At 44.6% G+C, this 27,834-nt stretch overlaps 1 protein-coding gene across 5 annotated transcripts; it reads left to right on the top strand.

Annotated features, from left to right (window-relative positions):
* Positions 1–2,479: 2,479 nt before the first annotated feature.
* On the top strand, positions 2,480–27,569 carry LOC129394309 (BOS complex subunit NOMO3-like). Of its 5 annotated transcripts, XM_055100288.2 has the most exons (11): positions 3,712–4,163; positions 8,256–8,345; positions 11,211–11,256; positions 14,567–14,667; positions 16,475–16,581; positions 18,796–18,868; positions 22,320–22,472; positions 23,360–23,497; positions 23,830–23,919; positions 27,130–27,235; positions 27,419–27,569. In XM_055100288.2, exons 1-10 carry the CDS (start codon positions 3,741–3,743, stop codon positions 27,148–27,150), a joined length of 1,242 nt encoding a protein of 413 aa, XP_054956263.2. In that variant the 5' UTR covers positions 3,712–3,740; the 3' UTR covers positions 27,151–27,235; positions 27,419–27,569. The 5 variants fall into 5 exon arrangements, with proteins under 5 accessions (XP_063454483.1, XP_054956262.2, XP_063454482.1 ...); XM_055100287.2 differs by lacking the exons at positions 27,130–27,235; positions 27,419–27,569 and adding an exon at positions 26,354–27,068 and having other exon boundaries at positions 3,402–4,163; XM_063598414.1 differs by lacking the exons at positions 3,712–4,163; positions 27,130–27,235; positions 27,419–27,569 and adding exons at positions 4,170–7,762; positions 26,354–27,067.
* The last annotated feature ends 265 nt before the right edge of the window (positions 27,570–27,834 follow it).

The following is a 27,834-nucleotide window of genomic DNA, read 5'->3' on the forward strand; positions in this document are numbered from 1 at the left end:
CAGAGCTGTGAGAGACAGGGTCTTGGCTTTTGAATAATGGGGCTGAAAGAAGTGAGTCAGGGACTGCCAGGGGCTGTCTCCTATACCATGAGGAGAAATCTTGTCTATAGGGAGAACGAGCCAAAAGATGGAAAGTCATTGAGAGGGAGAGGGAGAGGGACATTGAAGGGGGGGAGAGAAAGAGAGAGACATAATATAATGTTGAGCTTTAAATCAGCTCTATTTAGACTTAGAAAAGCCAATAACTTCCCACTTTTGCTTGGACTGATTTGAGTTGGTTTTTTGCTACTTGTAGCCAAGTGGTCCCCGTGATGGCTCCCCATTTCTTTAGATGAAAATCCCAAGCCCTCACATTGGCATGCCAGGACACACATGCCCTAGCCTCAATGGCCTCATCTCCCGTCCCTCTCGCCATTGTTTACTCCGCTGCAGCCATTCTTGCCTCCTTGCTTGTTCGTCAAACGTGCCAGGCCCTACTTCATACGGATTAAATCAGACTTTTTGAGTGGGATCAGGACATTAGTATTTTATTTGTTTTTAATTTAATTTTATTTTTTGAGACAGGGTCACTCTGTTGCCCAGGCTGGAGTGCAGTGGCACGAACACGGCTCGCTGCAGCCTCGACCTCCCAGGCTCATGCGATCCTTCTAATACTCACCGTTAGCTGGGATCTCAGCCAGCCAGTTAGCCAAAATGTATGCATGTGGCCTCCCCAGGTGTTCTCTTCACATGGGCTGGTTGGACTTCCTCACTACATGGTGGCTGGTGTGCAAGAGTGAGCGGCTCCAGAAAGCAAGGAGGACATGCCTATGATTTTTTATGCTCTAGCCCTGGAAGTCAAATAGCATCTTTTCTGCTGTAATCTTAATCTTAATGATTGAGGCAGTTGCTAAGGTTCAAGGGGAAGGGATCATAGACTTCATCACTCAACATGAGAAATAGAAGGTTACAACCACCTGTCCTCAGCCTCCCAAGTAGCTGGGACTACAAGCATGTGCCACCATGCCTGGCTAATTTTTTGAATTTTTTGGAGAGACAGAGTCTCACTATGTTGCCCAGGTTGGTCTCGAATTCCTGGGCTCAAGTGATCCACCTGCCTTGGCCTCCCAAAGTGCTGGGATTGCAGATGTGAGCCACTGGGCCCGGCCAGTGACATTGGTATTTTTAAAAAGGTACTCAGTGATTTCAATGTGTAGCTAGAGCTGAGAATCACTCCTTCAGACTGATAAAGAAGGTCAATGGCTATTAAGGCAACTACCCCAAAGAATTAAGTTAAAGTCTATGTGTAAGTTTGTCTCTTGCCAACATAGAGTCTAGTTTCCTTCTAATTTTGATTATAAAATAGGAAAGCATGTTCCTATACTATAAAAAAGTTTGCTTTAAGAGTCCCAGGACTGATTTATTATGACCTTGAGATTTAAAAACATTTATTATTGGAAACCATGTTTGTTTGAATGTTTATTGTAGAAAAGTCCATTTTTCCTTTTAAGGTCATAAACTAAATTTGTTACAGGAGGTTGATTTTGTGTTCCAAGCCTGTGATCATCAACTGTTTTCCAGCTCTACCAGGTAGGGTATTGAACCTTTTCTTATTTGATATTCAAATAAATTCTCCTTTACCAAAATGTTATTTTGCAAATAACTAAGTGACTCTAATGGATTAAGTTTAAAATGCAATGCCAAATCTTGATTTTCCATGAATGAATAATTTGAAAGAAATTTCTCTGTTCACTACATATACTCCAGAAAGAATATCAACCTTGGATTTGATATATTTTAAATTCCTGGTTCAAGTTTCTTATGTGGCCAAATTGTTCTTAGTGAACTGGGCTTCTGTAAAATGTCCCTGATTCCTTTCATAAAATGCTTATTTTGGCTTATGCTGCTCGAGTGAGTTTCTGTTACCATCTTTGATAAAGACAATCATTAATCCTGACAGCAGCCTTGCAAAGTGAGTCTTATTATTCCCATTTCACAGATGGATAATCTGAGCTCTTGGGTACTGAGAAACTTGCTCAAGTCCATACAATTAGGCACTGGTAGTCCCTGGACAACAACCCAGATCTACTTGACCCCAAAGCTGATGAGTTTCCACCCTCACAGAAGGTCCTAATATGGCACATTGCTTTTTTTTTACATTGGGATATAATTCATGTCTTATAAAACTCACCATTTAAAAGTGTATAATTTAGTGGTCTTAGTGTATTCTCAAGATTTTTCAACTATCACCACTGTCTAATTCTAGGATGTTTTCATCACCCCCCAACCCCAGACCTTCTACCATTAAGCAGCCACTCTTTCACTCCTGTCCCCAGCCTCTGGCAACCACTAATTTACTTTCTGTCTCTATGGATTTGCCCATTCTGGGTATTTGATACACATGGAGTCATACAATATGTGGCCTTCTGTGTCTTGGTTCTTTCACGAAACACAGTGTTTTCTAATTTCTAATTTCTACATTTCTGTCGTAGAATATATCAGTACTTCATTTCTTTTTATGGCTGAATAACATTCCATTGTATGGATAGACCCCATTTTGTTTATTTATCTGTTTACAGACATTTGGATTATTTCCACCTTTTGGCTATTATAAGATACATTTTTTAAATAACATTGTTATAGAAGTCTTGTTTTCCAAATTAAACAGAAGGGCAGGTCCTGTTTCACACACTTTTTTTTTTTGTATTAAAAATATATGAGGGCTCTTCCAGTTGCTATTACTGGATAACAAATCACACCAATTTTTAGTGCTATAAGCCACAATTTTATTACACTCACAGATCCTGTAGGTCAAGAATCAGACCAGAGAGAGTGGCTTGCTCTGCCTCATGATGTCTGGGGACTCAGCTGGGAAAACTCAAAAGTTGAGGGTGACTTGATGGCTGGGGACTAAAGGCATCTAGAGACAGGGTTTCACCATGTTGGCCAGGCTGGTCTCAAACTCCTAACCTCAAGTGATCTGCCTATCTCAGCCTCCCAAAGTGCTGGGATTACAGGCGTGAGCCACTGTGCCCGGCCTCTTTGGTGTGTATTTTGATGTGGTGACTGGTAGTTAAATTCAGTGTACATATGAATTCACTCTTGGGACAAAATATGCTGGATTTGAGCTTGTTTTCAGGCAAATCATGTTTCATCTTGCAGAGCTAATTCAAAGTATACTGACTGCATGCACTTCTTCCTTAGGGGAAGAAAACTCATCATAATTTGTTTCTAGGCATATGTTATTAGAGCTAGGATTAAAATAAATCCTACATACTTTCTTTAATATGCTAACATTAACACGTTTCGCTTAAAAAAGTATCGATCATTTATCATGGAAAAATACACCAGCTTACACAAATTCCTAAAGCGTTTTTCGTGTGTGTGTGTGTGTGTGCGTGTGTGTGTGTGTGTGTGTGTAGAGATGGGGTTTCGCCATATTGCCCAGGCTGGTCTCGAACTCCTGGGCTCAAGCGATCCACCCACCTCAGCCTCCCAAAGTGCTGGGATTACAGGCGTGAGCCACACACCCGGCCCCAAAGCTTTTTGTGAGATTATATATTTTACCTGCGAAATGTATGGGTCAGAAAGATTTGAGAAAGTTGTTAGATAATTCCACCAACAAAATCTCCCGTCCTTTCCAGCTGTGATGGTGAATTCTAAAGTAGAATTCATCTTTGGAGCTTCTCCCTGTAGGCATGCACCTTGCGTCGCACCAGCAAGATGTTGCGCGGAGTCCTCCAGGCCTCTAGAGGGCAGAGATGGTCTCGTTTCCTTGCCGAGCATGCGCCTTAGTTCTCTCCTTTGGGGCTGTGAACGTGGGGTCGAAGCGCGCGTGCGCGGCGGCTGGCGGCGGCGGCTGGCGGCGGCGGCTGGCGGCGGCGGCTGGCGGCGGCGGCTGGCGGCGGCGCGGGGCCTGGGCTGTCAGCCGGCCTAGGAGGAGGAAGGAGCCTGCAGCGTGCAGTGTGAGGGGCGGCACCCGGCTGCCGGCGGTTGGTCTAGCTGGGGGAGGTCGGGCCATGCCGGTGGGCCAGGGCGCGGGGCCGCTGGGGCCCGCGGTGGTCACCGCCGCGGTGGTGCTGCTGCTGAGCGGCGTGGGGCCGGCGCACGGCTCGGAGGACATCGTGGTGGGCTGCGGTGGCTTCGTCAAGTCGGACGTGGAGATCAACTACTCGCTCATCGAGGTGAGTGCCCGCCCCGCCGCCCGGCGCCGAGTCGCCGGGCCGGTGGTTCAGCCTCTCTGGGCCGCGCTGGCCTCGTCTCTGACACCGGGCGGGGTGGAGTCCTTGGAGCCCTTACCTCTTCCGAGGCTATGCTGTCCGCGGGCTCCCTGCAGCCCCTCCCCAGTCGCGCTGGAGGGGAGGTTCTTATCATGGGGTCGTCTAAGGACTGAGGGGGTGCCAGACCTCAGGTTCTTCAAAACCCGGACTCCAGATCCCCGGAACACAGACCCCAGATCCTCAAAACCCAGACCCTAAATTCCCTGGAGCCCAGACTCCATTTCTTTAAAATTTAGACCTGAGATCTCCTCGAATCAGACCCCCTGAAACTCAGATTTCCCCAAACCCACATTCCAGATCCTAGAGACCACATGTCTTATCCCCCAAACTCCACAGCCCAGAACCCCCCGAAGTTCTAATCCACTGCTCCTCCAAACCCCGCGGCATGATTTTAAAGAGCATCAATTCCCATCCCATAGATTCTGACCTAGTAGATCAGTATTGGCAACCCTGGGGCCGGAAAGCTATTTTTTATTTCTCCGGCTCCCCTCCACTTCTGAAAATGGAGAGTTGCCAGCTGCCCTGATTGCCTTAATGAGTAGTTAATGGAATTACCCTAGAGATTTGTGCTGAAGGTTTTGTGTGTGTGTGTGTGTGTGTGTGTTTTTAATTAAGTTGTAAAGTCCTGTTAAATGTTTATCAGCCCGGTGGGATTATGACCCAGAAAGTTTCCCGTAAAGAGGAAAGGGATGGATGGAGGTAGGGGCAGAATGTCATTTGTCCCGGTAGATGGGAGGGGACCAGAGCAAGGCCTGGGCCTCATTTTTGGGAGGGGATTTATGGTGGGGTAGGACAAGGAAGAGGAAAAGAGCGGGTGCCTCGGAGGTAATTTAGGAGAAAACGAAGGAAGAGGCTGGGAAATGCCAAAGAGAGGGATTGGGGAATAAGACCCCAGAGATCGTCTGAAAGCACCTTTGAGCTGTTCCAGGGCTGGCAGTGAAGGGTGAAGCTCTGTGTTCTGCAAAGCGGGCTGCTGAGGATTGGGGGAGGGGGAGGGAGTCAGTTCCACACCCCACCAGCTCTGCGACCTGCTCTTGCTCTAGGTTTCAGTTTTTGTACCTATAGGATGGTGTTGGGAGAGAAACAGTGGAACCCAGCAGATACATTTCTTTAACAAGCGGATCCGTGATCATCTTCAAGGCCCCCTTGTTTGCTGCTTTTTCAGTCTGAAGAGGTCAGAGGTCAGGCATTGAATGAATCTACCCACTGGCAGCGGCAAGGCTCCTAGGATTTCCTGGGTACATGTTTCTGGGTGCCTATGCCACCTCCTAGGTCTGCACTGGGGACAGGACACGTTCAGGGTGGTATGGCTGTAGACGGCACAGGGCATTTCAGAAGCTGAAATGCAAGAGGCCGGTAAGGCCTCTTGCAACTTGTAGTTTCCAGGGGTTCTGGAAGGAAGGAAAAGACAGGCACCCCCCTCCACCCTCACCCTCATACTAATAGTGACCTTGAGAGCAGAGGACAGGTTTTGTGACCCATTTCGAAGTGTGTTCCTTAAGCCCAAGAGCTGCCTGTCCAGATGGTGTGGGACACTCATTCTTTCGTAAGTAATTCAGATTCTGAAATCAGACATTTCATACTGGCCATCTTGACGTAGATTACATTGCCATCCTGTGTCCTGATTGTACTTTATGAAAGATGTAGAAATAATCATGATATTTCACGGTTATTTCTTGATTGTGTTTTTTTGCGTTCCTATGCAACTGCCGCCATTCTTCTCTAGCTTTCTCCCATCCTGGGTGTTTTTACATCGTGTTCATTGAGTCAACAACTATTTACTGAGCCCCGGCACATACTGAAGCCTTGTCCCCAGTGTGGATATAGCAGTACAGTGAACAGAACAGACAAAACTCCATACTCTCATGAGACTGACATTTTCTTCTCTAACAGGGACCTTACTGTTAAAAAAAAAAAAATTATACTGGTTGCTAATACTTTAACAATCAGCAGGTTTCACATTAAAAACTGGGTTCTTTATTTCTCTGGAAAACCAGCCGATCTTTAGGCTGCCACACTTGGCTTGGGTTTTGTAGTGATCTGAATCCTTTTGGATGAATGCCCCTTGATGTTGCCTCCCTAAGCGGTCTAGGCTGGTGAATTTCCAGTCCCTGCCTTAAATGCATGCATCTGAATCTCTTTGTCACCTGTAGCAAATTCACTGAGTACCTAGAGTAAGCAAGACACTGTCTCAGGCACTGGGGAATGAAGCTGTGGTCACTGACCTCTGAGAACTTTACATACAGGCTTAACCTTATTTCACACGAGTCCTTTCCCAAATGTTCAAATGTTCATTTTATGAGTTAGTCACTTTGTACATCTTCTTAGCTGGTAAGATTCGACTGTTTCATTGCAGCTCGTGTCATGGTTTGTTTCATGGTCATAGAGCATTAACATTTTGGAGGTGAGGCTTTTAGGTGCATCAGACCCAACTGCTTCCTTTTACAGACATGGAAACTGAGCCTCAGAGTGGTTGAGCTGTGCAGGTACATTTAGGAAATTTTCCTTGAGCCCGGTATGTTCCCTACGTATTACACTGTGTTGCCTTTTTCTTCAGAGAGAGATATTAAATAGTAATACAAACTGCTTTTTCCATTTTACTTATTTTATTTTGTTTTATTTTGAGGCAGGGTCTCACACTGTTGCTCAGGCTGGAGTACAGTGGCACCATCATAGCTCACCAAAGCCTCTGACTGCTGGCCTCAAGCAATCCTCCTGCCTCGGCCTCCTGAGTAGCTGAGGCTACAGGCACGTGCCATCATGCCTAGCCAATTTTTTTTCTAGTAGGGATGAGGTGTGGCTGTGTTGTCCAGGCTGGTCTCCTGGGCTCAAGTGATCCTCCTTCTTTGGCCTCCCAAAGTGCTGGGATTGCAGGCATGAGCCACCATGCCTGGCCGCAAACTGATTTTTCTTTGAATCCATATTCTATAGTAGGTGCTTAATATGCGTTGATGTGAATCTGTACAACCACATGAAAAGGAGTGGCTCTGTGTCTACACCTGAAGAAACGGAACACGAGCTTGCCCAAGGCCACGCAACACGTGGAAGACTCAGATGGCATTTGGGCATCTTACTGGGTTAACACTTCGTGTCTGGTAATGCTCAGAATGTAAGAGTTTTAGAGAGTCCTTGAAGAGAGGACAGATATTAAATGTCTTTTTAGTCTCTTTTTCTTCGGAGAATGAAAGTAATGAGAAAATTAAGTTTCTAGATGAATGTTGCTCCAAGTATTTGAAATTATTCAGAGTTAGTAAGGAAGATTTCTGGCCCTCATTCCAGACCTTTAGTTGAGAAATAGAGGTGGGCCCCAGGAATTTGCAATTTATTTTACTTTATTTTTATTATTATTATTATTATTGAGACGAAGTCTTGCTCTGTCTCCCAGGCTGGAGTGCTGTGGCATGATCTTGGCTCACTGCAACCTCCGCCTCCTGAGTTCAAACAATTTTCCTGCCTCAGCCTCCCAAGTACCTGGGACTACCGGTGCCTGCCACCATGCCTGGGTAACTTTTTTTGTATTTTTAGTAGGGACAGGGTTTCACCTTGTTGGCCAGGCTGGTCTCAAATTCCTGACCTTAAGTGATCTGCCCACCTCAGCCTCCTGAAGTGCTGGGAGTACTGGCATGAGCCACCGTGCCCAGCCAGGAATTTGCATGTTAATAAGCACCTTACTAATGGCAAAGTTTGCAAATTTGTTTTAGACCCAGAAACTTACACGAGCTACCTAGAGACAGCCACTAAAATACACAGAAAAGCATTGAAAAATAAGGCATTGTAATAGGCTGTAGGTGGTTTCTAATCTGAAAAACATTGAGTCACATGATTTGGGAGAGAGTTTGTTGATTTCCCTCTGTCCCCAGTAATGCCCCGTGTTAAAAGCTGGTATATAATAGGTCCTCAGTGAATGTATACTGACTGAGTGCATTCAGGTGTAACATGTGTAGTTAATTCCCAAAGGCAATGTTATGATTTCTGTTTTCCTTCCTTCCTTTCCAGATAAAGCTGTACACCAAGCATGGGACTTTGAAATACCAGACAGACTGTGCCCCTAATAATGGTTACTTTATGATCCCTTTGTATGATAAGGTAAGAGGGGACTGCTTGTCACTTATGATGGGAAGTCACTAGTGTGCCTCACCAGGCTGCACTAACCATGCCCTTTCCTACACTAGCAAATGCTCATCTGTTTTGTAAATTATTAGTGGATTATGGTAATCCTAGCCACATTTGGAGGGAGACAACTTAAAAACTGCCTTGACAAATACAGTGGCTCTCTCTGTGTTTAGGGCCATTTGGCAATGTCTAGAGATGTTTTTGTTGTGACATCTGTGGCTGTGCGCTACAGTCACCCAGTGAGTAGTGGCCAGGCGTGGAGCTAAATGCGCTACAGTGCTGCCTACGACAGCCCAGATGTCAGTAGTGCCAGGGCTGAGAAACTCTGATTTCATGGAACCCGTTACTTGCAGGCAGCTTAAAGTATTGTTAAAACAATTGTATACGTAATACATGAATTCATGAACTTTGTGAAAAAAAAAGTCAAGGTCTTTAGAAGTATGTGAAATAAATTTGTACCCTTTTCCCTCCAATTTTACCTCCCTCTGTAGTGATAACCTCTGATAATCTGATAAAGGTGTTTTTTTTTGTTTTTTTTTTTTTTCTTCTTTTGAGATGGAGTCTCGCTGGGTCGCCCAGGCTGGAGTGCAGTGGCGTGATCTTGGCTCACTCCAACCTCCACCCCCTAGGTTCAAGCCATTTTCCTTCCTCGGCCTCCCGAATAGCTGGGATTACGGGCACCTGCCACTACACCCAGCTAATGTTTTGTATTTTTAGTAGTGACGGGGTTTTGCCATGTTGGCCAGGCTGGTCTTGAACTCCTGACCTCAAGTGAACCACGTGCCTCAGCCTCCCAAAGTGCTGGGATTACAGGTGTGAGCCAGTGTTTCCAGCCCTCTTATAAAATTTTGATGTGCATCCTAACAGATTGCTTTCTATTTATAGTTATTCAGATATCCACGGGTACACATGCATATGTATATATGCAAATACACACAAGCACACATGCACATAGATATGTATCCACAAACACCTCTATACAATCCCATCCTCCCACATATAAACCTTTTATATGGAAATACAGATTCATAGGAAGTTGCAAAAATAGTCAATATACATAGTTTTGAATTTGATATATTTTTTAATACAAATGAAATCAAACAATAGGATTTATTCTGCAGTTTCATTTTTTCCCCTGTGTTAATGCTTTCAATACCAGAGGGACATTTGGTTTTTTCCTCTTGCGTGCTTTCAACATTAGCATAGATAGATCTACTGACTTTTTTTTTTTTTTTTTTTTGAGACAGAGTCTCACTCTGTCAGCCAGGCTGGAGTGCAGTGGCGCGATCTCGGCTCACTGCAACCTCTGCCTCCTGGGTTCCAGTGATTCTTCTGCCTCAGCCTCCCAAGTAGCTGGGATTACAGGCACCCACCACCATGCCCAGCTAATTTTTTTTGTATTTTTAGTAGAGATGGTGTTTCACCATGTTGGCCAGGCTGGTTTTGAACTCCTGACCTCAGGTGATCCGCCCACCTCAGCCTCCCAGAGTGCTGGGATTACAGGCATGAGCCACCATGCTCGGCCTACTGACTTCTTTTTAATCACTGCATAGTGTGTCAGAGTCAAACCCAAACTGTAATTTATTTAACTACTTGGACATATAGACTTTCCCCAATTTTAAAATAGTAGTAATTTTAACATAACACACCAGGAAATATTCTTGAACTTAACTCTTCATCCAGAATGCATAGGATTGATTTCTAGAGATGGACTAGCTGGGTCTGTCCTGAAATCTATTTAATTAATTTTTAAATAGTATCAGTATCAGTCTCAAGAAACCAGGAGGCTGGATGTGGTAGCTCATGCCTGTAATCCTAGCACTTTGGGAGGTTGAGGCAGGTGGATCGCCTGAGCTCAGGAGTGTGAGACCAGCCTGGGCAACATGGTGCAACCCCGTCTCTACTAAAATACAAAAAAATTAGCCGAGTGTCATGTGGATGCCTGTAGTCCCAGCTACTTGGGAGGCTGAGGCAGGAGAATCGCTTGAACCTAGGAGACGGAGGTTGCAGTGAGCCAAGATCGCACCACTTCACTCCAGCCTGGGCAACAGAGCAAAGCTCCATCTCAAAAAAAACAAAAACAAAAACAAAGAAACCAGGGTTGATAAGTAAAATCTAGTTTTATTTATTGAATTAATGAGTTAATGTATTGTTCAGAGACAGGATCTCCCTCCGCTGCCCATGCTGGAGTGCAGTGGCACAATTATGGTTCACTGCAGCACTGACCTCCTGGGCTCAAGTGATCCTCCTGCCTCTTCCACCTAAGTAGCTAAGACTGTAGGCGCCTGCCACCACACCCAGCTAATTTTTTAAGAACATTTTTTGTACAGATGGGGTCTTGCTATGTTGCTTAGGCTGGTCTTGAACTCCTGGCCTCAAGTGACCCTCCTGCCTTGGCCTCCCACAGTGTTGGGATTATAGGTGTGAGGTACTGTGCCTGGCCAAATCTAGTTTTAAGAGGTGACTTTAGTTCCTGAAGATACATGCTAACTTGTGCAACTGTAGGCACGTGAGGGCTTAATGGGAGACTCAAGTAATAGAATTATAGTATGTTTAGTATTAAAAGACAGTGAGTGGCTGAACCTAGTGTCTTTAGAACTCATGAATGGGCTTCAGCACTGTCTTCTGATTGTTTAGATGAAAACTTCTGGTGTTCAGCTTCAGCTTGTAGCTTCTGAAGAGAATCAGTGCTCAGTACCATGTAGAAGAACAAGGCTTACTCTTAGACTTTCATTTCCGGTGTAAAAAAATTTCAGATTAAATGATAACACTAAACTAAATTAAGCCAGAGTCACAATTCTCATTTCTTGAAATTACATTTTCTTTTTTTCCTTTTAGGGGGATTTCATTCTGAAGATTGAGCCTCCCCTGGGGTGGAGTTTTGGTAAGTTAACTGAATCACTAGACATTCTTTGTAAAAGATTAGATGATATGCCGAATATTAATTTAGGCTAGCAGAGTGCATAAACTATTAAAATATTAAGGATCATTTCCAGTATGGAAGAGGGTTTGTATTCCTCCCCTCCTTGCCCCCATCACTCTGGTTTAGTTCGGATTTACCTTAATCTACCTTAAGACTTTCTGTCACCTTTGAAAAATAGACATCTTTTCTTCTACCTTTCTGGAAACTCCTCCCTTGCAGTTTCACTCATTACGTGGCCGTAGAACAGTATAGAAATCAAGAGTGGGGACTTGGTTCCCGTCCCAGGATGGCTTCTTTTTTAGCCCCCTCAGTTTTTTAATTTTTTATGGAATTAATTGAAACATTTAAAGATTGTGAGATTTGTCATAAAAATCCAGATTTATGTCCCATGAGATGAGAAGACTGTCAGCCTTAAACCTTACCAGTTAAATACCTTTGGGCAAGTTACTTCCCCCGTGTCAGCCTGGCTCCTCACTGTCGAGCAAGGGTAGTTATAGTCCCTGCCCCACTGGGTACTTGGAGGATTAATAAACCAATACTGAGTGTTCAGAGTGGCTGGCACGTAATTAGCAAGTACTCAGTATTCGAAAACAGCCCTTCTGCACACATCCCAATAAAAGCTCCAAACTTTCCTCATATAACTGTCTTCAGGCATAGCTGGGGAGTTGGGGATGGGGTTGAGATCAGAAGAGAGGGTCTGTTTTGATGTAGTTTACATTTTTGAAGAGGAGAGACTCTTGATGTTTCAGCAGAACAGGTGTGGGTGACCCCAGTCCATGGCTTGGGGAGAGGAGTAGGGATCACCGTTGTTGATATCAGGCTTGCTCGTGCATTAGACAAGGAAGAATTTAGCACCTGCCATCACCAAGGCTAAAATGAGGCTCAGGCAGCTGACAGCTAATTTGGCTCTGTGAGAGCAGCTGTTTTATCAGTTTGTAGTCAGGGATAGGGCGGGGGGTGCCTGGCTGGTACGTTCCAGAAAGCTGGAGAGGAATGTAGCCCTGCTCATGGCCAAAGCAGAAGTCCAGATTGGTGGCCTGGAGGAGTGTTGTGTTTGCCACCCCCCACCCTACCCCCAACTGGTGCTGTTGATAAGCTTTTTAATTGAATTATGCTTTCAGAAAAGTGCCTTGGATGAATTTTCACTAAGTGAACACACCCATGTATCCACCATCCAGATGATAAGATAGCACTTCACCAGCACCCCAGAAGTCCCCATCCTGGGTGCTCATTAGCCATCCCACCCCACCCTCCAGGTGACCACCACCCTGACCTTCTACAAATGAGAGATCCATTTGGTCGTTTTGAACTTTATACAAATGCTATCATGCAGGGAACTTTTTAATATCTGGTTTCTTTCACTCAACATTATGAACTTTATCTGTATCATTTGTAGCTTTAGTTCATTCTCTTTGCTGTTCAGAATTCTGATGCATAAATATAAAATTATTTATATTTTATAAAATATTTATATTTTATTTTCTTTTTTTCTTTTTTTTGAGACTGAGTCTTGCTCTGCTGCCCAGGCTGGAGTGTGATCTCGGTTCACTGCAACTTCTGCCCGGGTTCAAGCAATTCTTGTGCCTCAGCCTCCTCAGTAGATGAGATTACAGGTGTGCACCACCACACCCAGCTAATTTTTGTATTTTTAGTAGAGATGGGGTTTCATCATGTTGACCCAGGCAGGTCTCGAACTCCTGACCTGAAGTGATCTGCCCGCTTTGGCCTCCCAAAGTGTTGGGATTATAGGCAAGAGCCACCACGCCTGGCCTATATTTATATTTTATATTCATATTTTGTATCAGTGATCTCTTCTACTGTTGATGGCCATTTGAGTTGCTTACCGATTTTGGCCACTAAGAGTAGTGCTCCTGTGAACATTCTTGTATGTATATTTTGATACATGTGTGTCTGCATTTTTGCTGAGTATATCACAGGAGTAAAGTTGCTGAGCCATAGAGCTGATACATGCTCAGCTTTAGGTGTTTGCAAACATCCAAAGTGGATGCACCAGTTTGTGTTCTCCCAGCAGTGTACAAGGGTTTCCATTGCTCCACATCCTAACCTACACTTGGTATCGTCAGTGTACAAGGGTTTCCATTGCTCCACATCCTAACCTACACTTGGTATCGTCCGTTTTTTTTAATTTTAGCCCTTCTGGTAGGGGTGTGGTATTATCTCACTGTGGCCTTGATTTACATTCCACCGATGGCCAATGAGGTTGCACACTTTTTCGTATGTTTATGTTTATTTGCCATGGGCTAGCTATTTTTGTAAGATTCCTGTTCAAGTCTTTTGCCCATTTTTTATTGGAGTCTTTGTGTGTGTGTGTGTGCGCGTGCATGTACGCGTGCAAGCACGTGTGTAATTCATCTTAACTGAAAATCTCATCTCATGGTTTTCCATTTTTTTCTCTACTCATTACTCCATATTCTTCCTAACCTTTCAAAAACTCAACCTTAACCCCTATTATGATGAACTCTTCAGTTAAAAAATGGAGTTAATTGCTGATATTGAAAAATCAAGAGATGGTATATAAAATCCAGATTTCCAGTTTTTTGGAGAAGTTGGAAGCTCTGGCAAAGCATGGTAGTGGTTGGCAGACTTGAGTGGCAGTTGTCTCCTTTCAATTTGCCACAGTCCCCCTGAGGATGCTCCGCTTACTTCGAACCCATGAAGCCCCTGTGGCCCTGGAGTTTGTGTTCCTGGTTTAACATGGCTGAGCTCATGTCCTTGGTCAGAGAACAGATCCAGAGCCAGACTTTTAGGGTCGAATTGGGGCTCTGTCACTCAGAAGCTCTGTGATCTTGGGAGCTCCTTTAACCTTTCTGTGCCTTAATTTACCCCTCAGTAAATTGCAGCTATTACTGCCTGTCTCTTAAGATAATTGTGAGGATTAAAGGCACTCAGCTCAGTGCCTGGTCGGTGATGAGCATTCAGGAAATAAAATTATTTGGTGCTCACTGAATTTTCACTGGAACTCTGAGATATAACTTAGCTGAAAGGCGTTGTAAAATTATTTTATACTCTAAACACGAATTCCCTCTGGGGCAGGAAACCAGGAGGCTAGGGGGATAGGGGTGAGAGGGAGACTTTTCCCAGAATACTTTTTTGTACCTTTGGATTTGGAAACACACGAGTGTATTAAGTGTTCAAAAGTGAAATGAAATCTGAATAATAAAAATACATTCTACTTAGGTTCACTGTACCCCAAAACTAAGCTTGCCTTTGTGTCTTGTGCCCCCGTTTCCTCCCCTGCTTCGTTCCTCAGAGCCGACGACCGTGGAACTCCATGTGGATGGAGTCAGTGACATCTGCACAAAGGGCGGAGACATCAACTTTGTCTTCACTGGGTTCTCTGTGAATGGCAAGGTTTGTCTTTGGAACTTGATTATTTTTCCTGTTCACTCTATAATGTATACTAAATCCTTTTTTAAAAAAATGCAGGATACTTTAACCTGGGGACTTTGATCCCACAGGGGACCCATGGATAAGTGGCAAGGGAGCCTGTGAACTCTGTACTTCATCCTGTGTAGAACGCAGCAGGTGTATTTAGGAGTGAGATTGAGGTTGCTGGTCATCCCCTCTGCTCCCAGAGCATAGGCTGTTGGTGTTTTTATTTTTTTATTTTTTATTTTGAGACAGGGTCTTGCTCTATTGCCCAGGCTGGAGTGCAGTGGTGCAATCTTGACTCACTGCAGCCTCCACCTCCCAGGTTCAAGTGATTCTCCTGCCTCACCCTCCCGCTCCTTCACCCTCCCGAGTAGCTAGGATTACAAGTGTGTGCCACCATGCCTGGCTAATTTTTGTATTTTCAGTAGAGATGGGCTTTTGCTGTGTTGGCCAGGCTGGTCTCAAACTCCTGACCTCAGGTGATCTGCCTGCCTCCACCTCCCATAGTGCTGGGATTACAGGTGTACGCTGTGCACCCAGCCGCTGTTAGTGTTTATGTCAGGGATGGCCTTTTACAGGGATGCCGAATTGGAAGGACGCACTCTCTAAGCCTTGTGGCATCTTGCTGTCCCTGTGGGTGAATTGAAGTCAGCTTCTCCCAGAGAGAGCGTGCATCTGCTTCTGACACTTACCTAGGAGGATTCCCATCATTTAAGTTCTGAGATTTTTTTGGACCGCCATGGTGGTGTGAATTTAGAGTCCTAACGGGTGTGTGCCCCAGCTCCCGCGATTCAGATTCTCAGGGGAGAGTCGTTTTTCCTCCACCCGCCCTGTGCCTGAGGTTGAGATGTGCTTCCTTCCTTCCTGTCCTTCTCTTCATGATGGGCTTCTTTCTCCTCTACCTTTGCGGTGAGGGGGAGGCCCTGCCATCCCAGCTGTATGTGTGGGCTTCTTGTTAGAGATGGGGATCTTGGGTAGTTTTTTCTTTATCGATGGTTTGCAAAATAATGGTGAATCTTTTTTTATTTTTATTTTTATTTATTTATTTTTTTGAGACAGAGTCTCGCTCTGTGGCCTAAGGTGGAGTGCAGTAGCGCAGTCTCTCTCACCACAAACTCCACCTCCTGGGTTTGAGCAATTCTCCTGCCTCAGCCTCCCCAGTAGCTGGGATTACAGGTGTGTGCCACCTGACCCAGCTAATTTTTATATTTTTATTTTTATGTATATTTACTTTTTTTTTTTTTTTTTTTTTTTTGAGATGGAGTCTCCCTCTGTCACCCAGGCTGGAGTGCAGTGGCACGATTGCAGCTTACTGCAACCTCCGCCTCCTGGGTTCAAGTGATTCTCCTGCCTCAGCCTCAGGAGTAGCTGGGATTACAAGCATGTGCCGTGAGGTTCAGCTAATTTTTGTATTTTTAGTAGAGACAGGGTTTCACCATGTTGGCCAGGCTGGTCTCAAACTCCTGGCCTCAAGTGGTCTGCCTGCCTCAGCCTCCCAAAGTGCTGGGATTACAGGTGTGAGCCACCACACCCACCCAGACCAATAATGGTGAATCTATAACTGATGATGTCTTAGATTCATTGAAATAGAGTCTTATTTTACTGTTACTGTTCCCTCTCCTACCTCATCCCCAGGAAACATATCCATGATTTATATCATCTTTTCAATGGGATTCTTGACCCAGAGAGGGTTCCTGGCTCCACCTGGGAGTTGTAAGCAGGGCTGCCAGTGCTTTGAGAGGAGGGTGCTTTGCTGGGTGGGCCCTAACTTTCTTCTCCATGGCAGGTCCTCAGCAAAGGGCAGCCCCTGGGTCCTGCGGGAGTTCAGGTGTCTCTGAGAAACACTGGGACTGAAGCAAAGATCCAGTCCACAGTTACACGGCCTGGCGGAAAGTGAGTAGCGTCCTGTCTCTTAGTGTTGCCTTAGAGCCGGGCTCTGACAGGGGTCATGGAGCTGGGTTTGGGAGTTTGGATTCAGGGAGTTCTGGGTTCAGATCCTGATTCAGCCTCTTAACTTTGGGTGAGTTCATGCCCCTCAGAGTGCTGAGTTCCCCACATGTGAAATGGAATCCATTTGACCCATCTTGCCTAGCACTGATGGGATGATTAAATATGAGTTCATACTGGCCAGGCATATTGGCTTGCGCCTATAATGCCAGCACTTTGGGAGGCCAGGATGGGAGGATCACTTGAGTTCAGGAGTTCGAGACCAGCCTGGACAACATAGGGAGACTCAATCTCCACAAATAATTTAAAAAATTATATCAAGTAGAGTCCCACGGGGGAAAACAATTAGCTGGGTGTGGTGGCATGCTCCTGTGGTCGCAGCTACTCGGGAGGCTGAGGCGGGAGGATTGCTTGAGCCTGGAAGGTTGAGGCTGCAGTGAGCCGTGATCATGTGCCACTGTGCTCCAGCCTCGGCAGCAGAGCAAGACCCTGTCTGAAACAAACAAAAAAAGAGTTAATACCCATAAAGCACCTGCTTCAAGGCCTGGGGCTTAGTGGGTCTTCATTTAGCAGCTCAGCCTGGCTCTGGAGCCTGCCAGCCTGGGCTTGAGTCCCAGCTCCCCCATTTGCTGGCTGGTTGACGTAGGGCAAGTTCCTTAACCCCTCTGTGCCTCAGTTTCCTCTTTTGTAAATGAAGATAATTGTGGAACCTATCTCCTAAGGTACTGGAAAGATGAAATTAATATTACTTCAAGCTGCCTGGCATATTAGCTCAAATAGGTTAGCTCAGTTATGATTAGAAAAAATCATTATCATTATTATATCAAAACTGCTTTGTAGTTGGAACAGATGCCTAGCTGACCTTGCTGAGTCAGATTTAAAGCATTTATTTAATGGATGTATATAGTTGAGTTGTAAATGTTAACAGATATGCCAAGATTAATACCAGAATAGTTCAAACTGATAATTCCGAAAGCGTTCAAATCATTACTAACTCCGTTAACATACAAACTGAGTAAATTGCAAAATAGAAGTTTATAATGAGTCTGTCAGTAAGTTATTCAATTTTAAAGTTATTATTGTTGAAACTAGTTTTCATTTTTGAAATAACATTTACTTCTGCTTGACTGGTGCCTCTCCAGCCCTGGTGTGTAGCAGGAATATGGAGCTGTAATTTTTTTTCTGGGCTAGTAATTTGGTGTTGACCTTACTAGAAAAAAATAGTGTCTTGAGCCTTCTGAATACCTTTCATCTGCACTAACTGAAACAATGAAACATGTAGCACTGGGCTATTATGAAAATGAAATAGAAGCTCAATCTTACCAATACTTGTAGTAATGTGATTTCCAAGCCCTATCCAGTTATTGCAGGCAAGATTTGATACAATAAAATACCACAGAAGAAATCAAATGCGTTTTCTAGTTCATTTCACTGGACTTAGCCTTCTTATTTGTCAGTTACCTTACAAATTTGAAGGGATAAACATGTTAGTATACTGGCAGCAGCATTTCCAGCTTTAGCTCGGCTCACTCTGGTGTTAGTCTGTCTATGGCTAGTAGAGTAATTTTCATCAGCTGCTGGTTTCTTATCTCAGTTGCTTTGTGCAGAAACCCAGAATGACTTATCTGTGTTTCTCTAAAGCCTTTTTTCTGGGATTCAAAGCTTGTGATAGTTTACCCTGCCCTGTGTCATTTGCATCATCTTGGGTCAGCGTCCCCCTCAGCCTGTGCATCTGTTCTGTTCTTTTTCACCCCACTTCTCCCTTCCCATGTGTTTCCTTGGACACTTCTGTCCCCTTCTCCTTGTCAGTTCATGCCTGTCACCTCTGTCAAACCCAGTCGAATGTTCTGTGACTGGTCCCTGCTGTGCTACAAGGATTGGTTTTATGCCAGAAATCCTTGAGATTAAGGGAGACGTAAGCGCTCCTCTTTCCGATCAGCACATGGAGCACCCCTCTTGGCACACAGTAAGTGCTCAATAAGCGCTCTTTTATGCAGATTTGTACAGTGAAGGATTGAATTTCATTCATGCTCATTTAACAAGCTAATGGAAGTTTGCGATAATTCCAACATTGTTTTCTTGTGCTGCCAACATTAGTCATAGAATTAGAAATACTTGGGTTGTTTGGAGAAAGTTAAATGGTTATTTTTTATGTCTTAGGTTTGCATTTTTTAAAGTTCTGCCTGGAGATTATGAAATCCTCGCAACTCATCCAACCTGGGCGTTGAAAGAGGTGAGTGTGACAGCTACGTCTATAGCCATGCCAATAATATGCTGGTCTTGGGACAGATGTAGGGCTTTTCAATTTAGGATATGAAAAGAATTTATGGTTTCTCCAGGACTAGATGAAGAACCAATGGTGCTGTTGTTTAGTTTGGTAGTTATTTATAAGGTGTAACTCCTCACTGTAGCAGATGTTGCTTGTGTTAGTTTCAGTTTTAGGTGACAGTGTTGTCTTCCTGCTGTGAAATAGATCTGTTTTATTAACTATAGCTATTTTAAACTAAATCAACAACAGAAGGCCCTGACGAGATTGATTTGTTGTTCTTTTTTCAGCCTGAAACAGAAATCTGTAAATATACTAAACATTCTAGAAACTGTGGTACGCGTGACCAAGGAGAATGTATGAGAATGTTTATTGCAGCTTTGTTTGTAATAGCAAAATATTGTAAACAATGTAAATGCCTTTTAAGAGAAGAATGGATTGGGGTTCCATCATACAATAGGCTGCTGTATGTCAGCAGTAATGAATGAACCAGAGCTACATATATTAATGTAACTACATTTAAAAACAGAGTTGAAATATGATTTTAAATACTTGTGATAATCATTTATGGATACAGTCTTTTTTTTTTTTTTTTTTTTTAAAGACGGAGTCTCGCTCTGTTGTCAAGACTGGAGTGCAGTGGCGTGATCTTGGCTTATTGCATCCTTGGCCTTCTGTGTCCAAGCGAGTCTCCGGCTTCAGTCTCCTGAGCAGCTGAATTACAGGGATGTGCCACCACGCCCAGCTAATTTTTGTATTTTTAGTATATATGGGATTTTGCCATGTTGGCCAGGCTGGTCTCGAACTCCTAGCCTCAAATGATCCACCAGCCCCGGGCTCTCAAAGTGGTGGGATTACAGGTATAAACCAGTGCACTCGGCCAGATACAGTCTTTTTTTTTTTTTTTTTGCAACAGGGTCTTGCTCTGTTGCCCAGGCTAGAGTACAGTGACATATTCATGGCTCATTGCGGCCTCTGGTTCCTGGCCTTAAGCGATCCTTCCACCTTGGCCTCCCAGGGATCTGGAACTGCAGGCATGTGCCACTGCCCCTAGCTAAGGATACAGTCTTTTTTTTTGAGATGAAGTCTTGCTCTTGTTGCCCAGGCTGGAGTGCAATGGCGCGATCTCAGCTCATTGCAACCTCCGCCTCTTGGGTTCAAGCGATTCTCCTGCCTCAGCCTCCTGAGTAGCTGGGGTTACAGGCACCTGCCACCATGCCCAGTTAATTTTTGTATTTTTAGTAGGGACAGGGAGGATACGGTCTTATGTAGAAAAATTATGAAGACATGTATGGGAATAGCAGACGCTGTTCAAAATGATACTGACTTCTAGAGAAAGAGGGAGGAGGGGGACTTTGGGGTATGCCAGCATCTTGAATTGTATTTTTTTAAATTTGTTTAGCTGGTTAGAAGGTATGTAAGTGTTCTTTAGCATATCTTTTTTTGTTTGACTGAAATAGTTTATAGTCAAAGATCAAAAAAGGAACTCCACCTAGTAGGTGAGGTTCTGTAATAGCCGTGAAAGACCAAATTAAAATAAGACTTAAGGGACATCCTGACATGTTAGCTTGTGTGTTAGTATTGAAGCTGTATCTCATTTTTGCTAAAGAAGTATTGGAATCAGTATTTCAGCTTCTACTCTATATGTTTTATTTTTTTTTTACTCTGTAGGTTTTACGCACTTATAATTGATGATAGTTTCACACCTAGATGTCTCTTCTTACTGTTTATGACTTTTGGTTTTGGGGGTTTTTCTCTTCTGCAGCAACATTTAAAAATATTTTATTCGAGGCTGGGTGCAGTTGCTCATGCTGTAATTCTAGCATTTTGGGAGGCTGAGGTGGGTGGATCACTTGAGGTCAGGAGTTCGAGACCAACCTGGCCAACATGGTGAAACCACATCTCTACTAAAAATAGAAAAAAATTAGCCAGGAATGGTGGCATACACCTGTAATCCCAGCTACTCGGGAGGCTGAGGCAGGAGAATCGCTTGAACCTGGGAGGTGGAGGTAGCAGTGAGCCAAGATTGCACCACTGCACTTCAGCTTGGGTGACAGAGTGAGACTCCATCTCAAAAAAAAAAAAAAAAATTTATTCGAAATGAAAGAGCTTACACATTTATAAATAGAAGAGATTTTAAGGTTTACCTTGTATGTTAATTGTCTGCATAGAAGAATCTGAGTTTATTAATATGAGATTGGGATTTTCAAGTAAAGCATGTTGTTAGAAGTCAGGATAATGTTTATCCTCCTGGGGTGTTAGTGACCGGAAGCAAGTGTGAGGGCACTTCTGGCTTGCTGGTGCTATTCTGTTGGGTAACCAGTGCCCAATTTGTGACAAGCCCTGTGCTGTGTGCTTAGAATCTGTACACTTTTCTCTGTGTTTATTGTACCTTAACAAAAATGTTTAAAAATATACACATATTGTGAAAAGAACAACTTAAGGCAAATTAAACAGAGTTTAATTGAGCATAGAACAATTTGTCAGTTGGGCAGCCCCCTGAGCCAGAATAGGTTTACAGCGACTGTGGCACTGTTGCGTGATTGGAAAGGGTTTATGGACAGAAAAAGAAAGTGACGGACAGAAAGTGGAAGTGAGGTACACAAACAGTTGGATTGGTTACAGCTGGACGTTTGTCTTATTTGCACATGGTTTGAACAGTTGGCTGCCTGTGAGTAGTTGAAGGGTGGCTGCTTGAATTGGCTGAGACTTGGCAACACGTACAGAGAAACCTTTAGGCCAAACTTAAAATATGTAAGGAGGCAGCTTTAGGCTAATCTTCAGTTAACACTATATATCATTAAAAATAGAAAAAAAGGCAAAATATGCTCATTAAAAAAATTGGAACATACAGAGGAATATAAAGCAGCGGAAACAAATTTTGGAAGCTGGAAAAGTATACAAGTAAAATAGCACCATATAGACAAAATCATTATTGTTTACATTTTACCACATTTCCTTTCACTTCATTTTGGGCATTAAAAAATAATGATAAGCCAGGCACGGTGGCTCACACCTGTAATCCCAGCACTTTGGGAGGCTGAGGCGGGTGGATCACCTGAGGTCAGTAGTTCGAGAGCAGCCTGGCCAACATGGTGAAACCCTGTCTCTACTAAAAATACAAAAATTAGCCGGGCGTGGTGGCGAGCGCTTGTAATCCCCGCTGCTTGGGAGGCTGAGGCAGGAGAATCTCTTGAACCCAGGAGGCAGAGGTTGCAGTGAGCCGAGGTTGCGCCATTTCACTCAAGCCTGTGCGACATACTGAGACTCCATCTCAAAAAAAGAAGTGATCATACTGAATAAGCAATTTTATAGATTACGTTTCCCAGTTAATATTTTAGCTTCAGCGTGTCCTCATGTTGTTAGGCACTTTGCAAGTGTTTATTTTTTTACAGGTTAAAATCTTTTTCTGTTACAGGCAAGCACCACAGTGCGTGTAACCAACTCCAATGCCAATGCGGCCAGTCCCCTCATCGTTGCTGGCTACAATGTGTCTGGCTCTGTCCGAAGTGATGGGGAGCCCATGAAAGGGGTGAAGTTTCTTCTCTTTTCTTCTTTAGTAACTAAAGAGGTAAGCAAAGAAAAGAACAAAAGAGATGGTGTGAGGGGTAGGAGGGTGGGGGAGTATAGCCCAGAACGTACTGTTGTAAGAAATGCAGGTCTGAGTTGATTTATCATTTTAACACTTAAGAATATCGTCTGTCTCAGGCCGGGTGTGGTAGCTCATGCCTGCAATCCCAGTACTTAGGGAGGCCAAGGTGGGTGGATCACTTGAGCTCAGGAGTTTTAGACCAGCCTGGCCAACATTATGAAACCCCGTCTCTACTAAAAATACAAAAACATTAGCCGGGCATGTTGGCACGTGCCTGTAGTCCCGGCTGCGTGGGAGGCTGAGGCAGTAGAATCACCTGAACCCAGGAGGTGGAGGTTGCAGTGAGCCGAGATCACGCCACTGCACTCCAGCCTGGGTGACAGAGTGAGACTGTCTCAAAAAAAAAAAAAAAAAAATGCAAGAATATCATGTGTCTCTGTTGACTCACAAGACATTGCACATCTACACTGGGAGGCAGTGGTATGTAATGGAAAGTACACAGGCTTTGAAATCAGACCTGGGTTTAAACAAATCTCAGGTTTAAACAAATTCCTCTTCCTAGCTGTGCGACCCTGGGCCGGTCACATTACCTTCCTGAGCCTCCGTTTCCTTATTTGGAGAATGATGACCCATCGTAAGGAAGGACAGTCGTGTCATCTTTCCCAGGAAGACTGTGCCAGTTTTTAACTTTGCAACTTGAATGTCAAGATTTTTGTTCCTTTTTTCTGTATTAATGTGTCTTAGATTTCAGAAATACATATATTGACATGAAACTTAAAAAAATTTTCCTATAATGTGGCTAATTGATGGTATTCAGAACATGTAAATGGAAAAGGAAGTTTTGTCTTTTTTACCCCCTGGCATAGGATGTCCTGGGCTGCAATGTCTCACCAGTGCCTGGGTTCCAGCCCCAAGACGAGAGTCTGGTGTATTTGTGCTACACGGTCTCCAGAGAAGATGGCTCGTTCTCTTTCTATTCCTTGCCAAGTGGGGGCTACACTGTGGTGAGTGAAGCAGATTTCCGTTCTGTTTATGTCTGGGACTCTCATGACACAGTAAAAGCCAATGCTGTTCGGGTGTTAAAGGAAAAGATGGTTGGCCTGCAGTTCTCTGAACACGCTGTTAAGCAGTAACTTACTTAAGATGAGACACTCACCCCTTCGTAATAGCTACAAAAAGGGCAAGGCTTCCTCTTTTCGAATCTGCAACAGTTATGATGAATGTTTCTCTTGGTCTGTCTGAACCCCTTGTCATTTGTGGGCTGCTAGATCGATTATTAATATTGCTGATTGATCATGTTAGTGGTTCTTAGTAATTAACAGACTCTTCCTTCCAGATTCCGTTCTATCGAGGGGAGAGGATTACCTTTGATGTGGCGCCTTCCAGACTTGACTTCACAGTGGAGCATGACAGCCTGAAAATCGAGGTAAGGCTTTTCTGTCTTCTGGAGGGACAGGTGTTTGAGTTCCCATCCCTAGGCACAGGTATTGCAAACATGTTTTAAAAAAAAAATCAATTATTTTATCTGGAAGGGCTGTTGGAAAAAATGCCATCTGGTATTATATTCTTACACATGGTGTCCTTATCGTAGAGAGCTGGATTCCTAGTTAAATCTACTCATTCAGTGAAATATATTTACTGATTGCCAGTGACATACGTTTCAGGCACCATCCAGGACTGGGGATACAGCAGTGACCAAAAGAGGCAAAAATTCTTGTCCCTGTGGACCTCATTTTTTTTTTTTTTTTTTTTTTAAGATAGGGTCTCACTGTGTGGCTCAAGCTGGAGTGCAGTGGTACGATCTCGTCTCACTGCAGCCATTGCCTCCAGGGCTCAAGTGATCCTCCCACCTCAGCCTGTTGAGTAGCTGGGACCACAGGCGCGTGCCACCATGCCCAGCTAATTTTTGTATTTTTGTTAGAGATGGGGTTTCACCATGTTGCCCAGGCTGTTCTCTAACTCCTGGGTTGAAGTGATCTGCCTGCCTCGGCTTCCCAAAGTGTTGGGATTACAGGTGTGAGCCATCGCACCTGGCTAGACCTCATGTTCTAATGACAGGAAGGGTCAATACATGTATAGATGTATAAGTTAGAAAGTACAGTAGAAGGTGATAAGTGTTCTCTAGAAAAATAAAGGAAGAAAGGAGGTCGTACAGTATCAGGGTGGAGACAGGGGTTGCAGTTGTACATAGGGTGTTTTGGGGAAGTACTCCCTGTGAAGGTGACATTTGAGCAACAACCTGAAGGGAAAGAACAAGAGAACCATACTTCACTCCTGCAGGAAGAGTGTGTAAGACTGAGGGAATGGCACGTGCAAAGGTCCTGAGGCAGGAGTGTGCTGAAGGGTTTGGGGCATCCCAAGGAGGCTAGGGTGGCTGGAGTGGAGGGAATGAGCAAGGAAGGAGGAGGCGGAAAGAGGGTCAGGGAGGTGACAGGGCAGATTGTGCAGGGCTTGGTGGGCCACTTTGCCTATAACTCTGGGTGAGAATTGGTGCCACTGGAAGGTTCCTAGCAGAGGAGTGGCGTGATCCTTCTGGCAGCTGCGTTGAGGAGAGTTTGCAGGGTGTCAGGGTGGAAGGGGGAGACCAGTTGGGATGCCATGGCCGTAAACCAGGTGAGAACTGGCAGAGCTTGGACCGTGATGGTAGGAATGGGCAGTGTGATACATGGCTTGATAAACTGCCTAGACCCTCACATAAATGGTAAATGTATTTTTCATCTCACTTACGTCTCCTTTAATTACAGAAGTAGAAAATGGTTACTGTAGAAAATTGGCTAGCTAGAACAAATCCCAGAAGAAAATAACAGCCTCTCCTAAGTGGACCACCCAATGTTAGAGTTATCGAAGCAATTATATTTTAATCATTTTCTCTTAATATTACATTTGAAAGTACTGTGTTAAAATCGCTTAAACTGGCAGAAACGGACTTTTAGGTCATATGCACAGTGGGGTGCAGACTCTGCATTTTAAGGTTCAGTGGAGTATTTGACCGTTCTGCTGTACACTGGAGGGGAAAGAGAAGGGTAAGAAGATGAAGCCTTTACTTTGCTTCTCGTAGCTTGCAGAGAAGGATGGGGGCAGGTGAGCAGAGACAGCTATTCCCAGATTACAGCCAAATACATATTTTGAAAATGATGAATGGAATTTCAGGGAATGGGGCCCTGTAAGTTCCCTGAGGTCAGGTACCGTGTCTTATTCTTTACTGTTTTCCTAACATGTGATTTAGTGCCTGCCACATAGTAGGTGCCCAGCAAAAATATTTGTTGAGTACATATGTGAATTAATAAGTAGGTAATGCATGGAATGAAACATGTCTTTTTGGAAAGATCAAGAAGGACTACCTGTCATGTGAGACCATCACTAAGAAACCATTTGCTGAAAAAAAAAAAAATAAATAAAAAAGAAGGGCTACCTGCATAAAAAGGAAGTCATTTAATTATTTAAAGCTTCATCTCAAATGCTGTTGCACACGTGCGTGCACACATTCATTCATTCAGGAGTCAGTTATTGAGTGCCTGCTGTGTACCAGGTGACTAAGACAGAAAAAGTCCCTGTCTCCATGAGGTAACATGCTAGTGGGAGGGAGACAACTAAGAAATCGAACGAGGACATTTCAGATACTGGTAAGTTTGATGAAGATACTAAAATAGGTTAGCAGTGGTGACCTTGGGGATACACAGATCAGGGCTGGAACTCAGTAACTGCAGAGAAAGCACAGGTGTGCTGCTCACAGGCGAGTGGGGCACAGACACAGACACAGACACATGGAGCATGGGACCACGTGTGAGCCAGTGATGGTGGTGGAGGAGGGTGGTCTAGGTGGATTTCTTTCTTTTTTTTTTTTTTTTTCTTTGAGACAGAGTCTTGCTGCTTCACACAGGCTGGCACTATCTTGGCTCACTGCAACCTCCGCATCCCGAGTTGAAGCGATTCTCCTGCCTCAGCCTCCCGAGTAGCTGGGATTACAGGCGCCTGCCACCACATCTGGCTAATTTTTGTATTTTTAGTGGAGACAGGGCTTCACCATGTTGGCCAGGCTGGTCTTGGACTCCTGACCTCAAGTGATCTGCCTGCCTCAGCCTCCCAAAGTGCTGGGATTACAGGCGTGAACCACTGCCCCTGGCCTAGGTGGATTTCATAAGGACCTGTGTTCAGGTCGTGGTGGAAAGACAGGAGGGGGCACATGAGACCTTGCAGTTGCAGAGGTGGAATCCGCAGGACTGATCGATGCTGGAGGAGCGGGGCGGGGCATCCGAAGTGATGCCGGGGTGTGCATGGGAGACTGGAGGAAGACGTGGTTCACCAAAATGGGGGCATCTGGAGGGGAGGAGATGGCACAGGGGTAAGGGTGGGGGGCTTCTAGAAGCTTGAGTCAGTGACCTTTTAACGAGGGAAGTAAGTCTCTAGACTTTTCTGTTGTTTGACACTCAGCAGTGTGTTGGGAACACAACAGAGAAGACAGATGTGGGTAAAGTGAGAGGGAGCCCGGCTGGCACACAGGACCGGGGCACTGAGTGTTGGGAGGTGGGCGGCAGGAGCAGACATGGTAGGTGGTGGCCGGCGCAGCAGAAGGAGGCTTTGTGGCTCTGGCACAGGAGCACCTTCGAGCACCTTCTTCTTGTTCTTTGTTTTCTAGCCCGTGTTCCACGTCACGTGATTCTCCGTCACCGCGAGGGTCTTGAACGGACCCGAAGGAGATGGTGTTCCAGAAGCAGTAGTCACCCTGAATAACCAAATCAAAGGTGGGCTGACACAGCAGCCCCAGGCTGATGGCCAGCGCTGTTTTTGGATCACAGAGAGAAATGGAGAGGAACTGATGACTATATGAGAACATGGCAGCTTTTGGTCTCAAGTATTCTGGTGTACATGTAAGGATACACTGTTGTTTTTGGCTTATCTTCTGTTAGTGTGTTTTTGTTTTACAGTTAAAACAAAAGCTGATGGCTCATTCCGCCTTGAGAACATAACCACAGGGACATACACCATCCATGCTCAGAAAGAGCACCTCTACTTTGAAACGGTCACCATCAAAATTGCACCGAACACACCTCAGCTGGCTGACATTATTGCAACAGGGTAAGCTTATCGTGTGGATTTGGAAGCGCCAGTAAATATGCTGGCAGCCAGTGTAGAACAAAATGACCTGTGATCTGTGTGTCTTTGCCGAGCTTAACAACTTAAGAAAGATTAGTACTTTTTTTTTTTTTTTGAGAGTCAGAGTCTTGCCCTGTTGCCCAGGCTGTAGTGCAGTGGTGCCATCTCGACTCACTGCAACCTCTGCCTCCCAGGTTCAAGTGATTCTCCTGCCTCAGCTTCCCAAGTAGCTGGGACTACAGGCGTG

Source organism: Pan paniscus, chromosome 18 (genome assembly GCF_029289425.2).
Source record: "Pan paniscus chromosome 18, NHGRI_mPanPan1-v2.0_pri, whole genome shotgun sequence".
Classification (NCBI taxonomy): domain Eukaryota; kingdom Metazoa; phylum Chordata; class Mammalia; order Primates; family Hominidae; genus Pan; species Pan paniscus.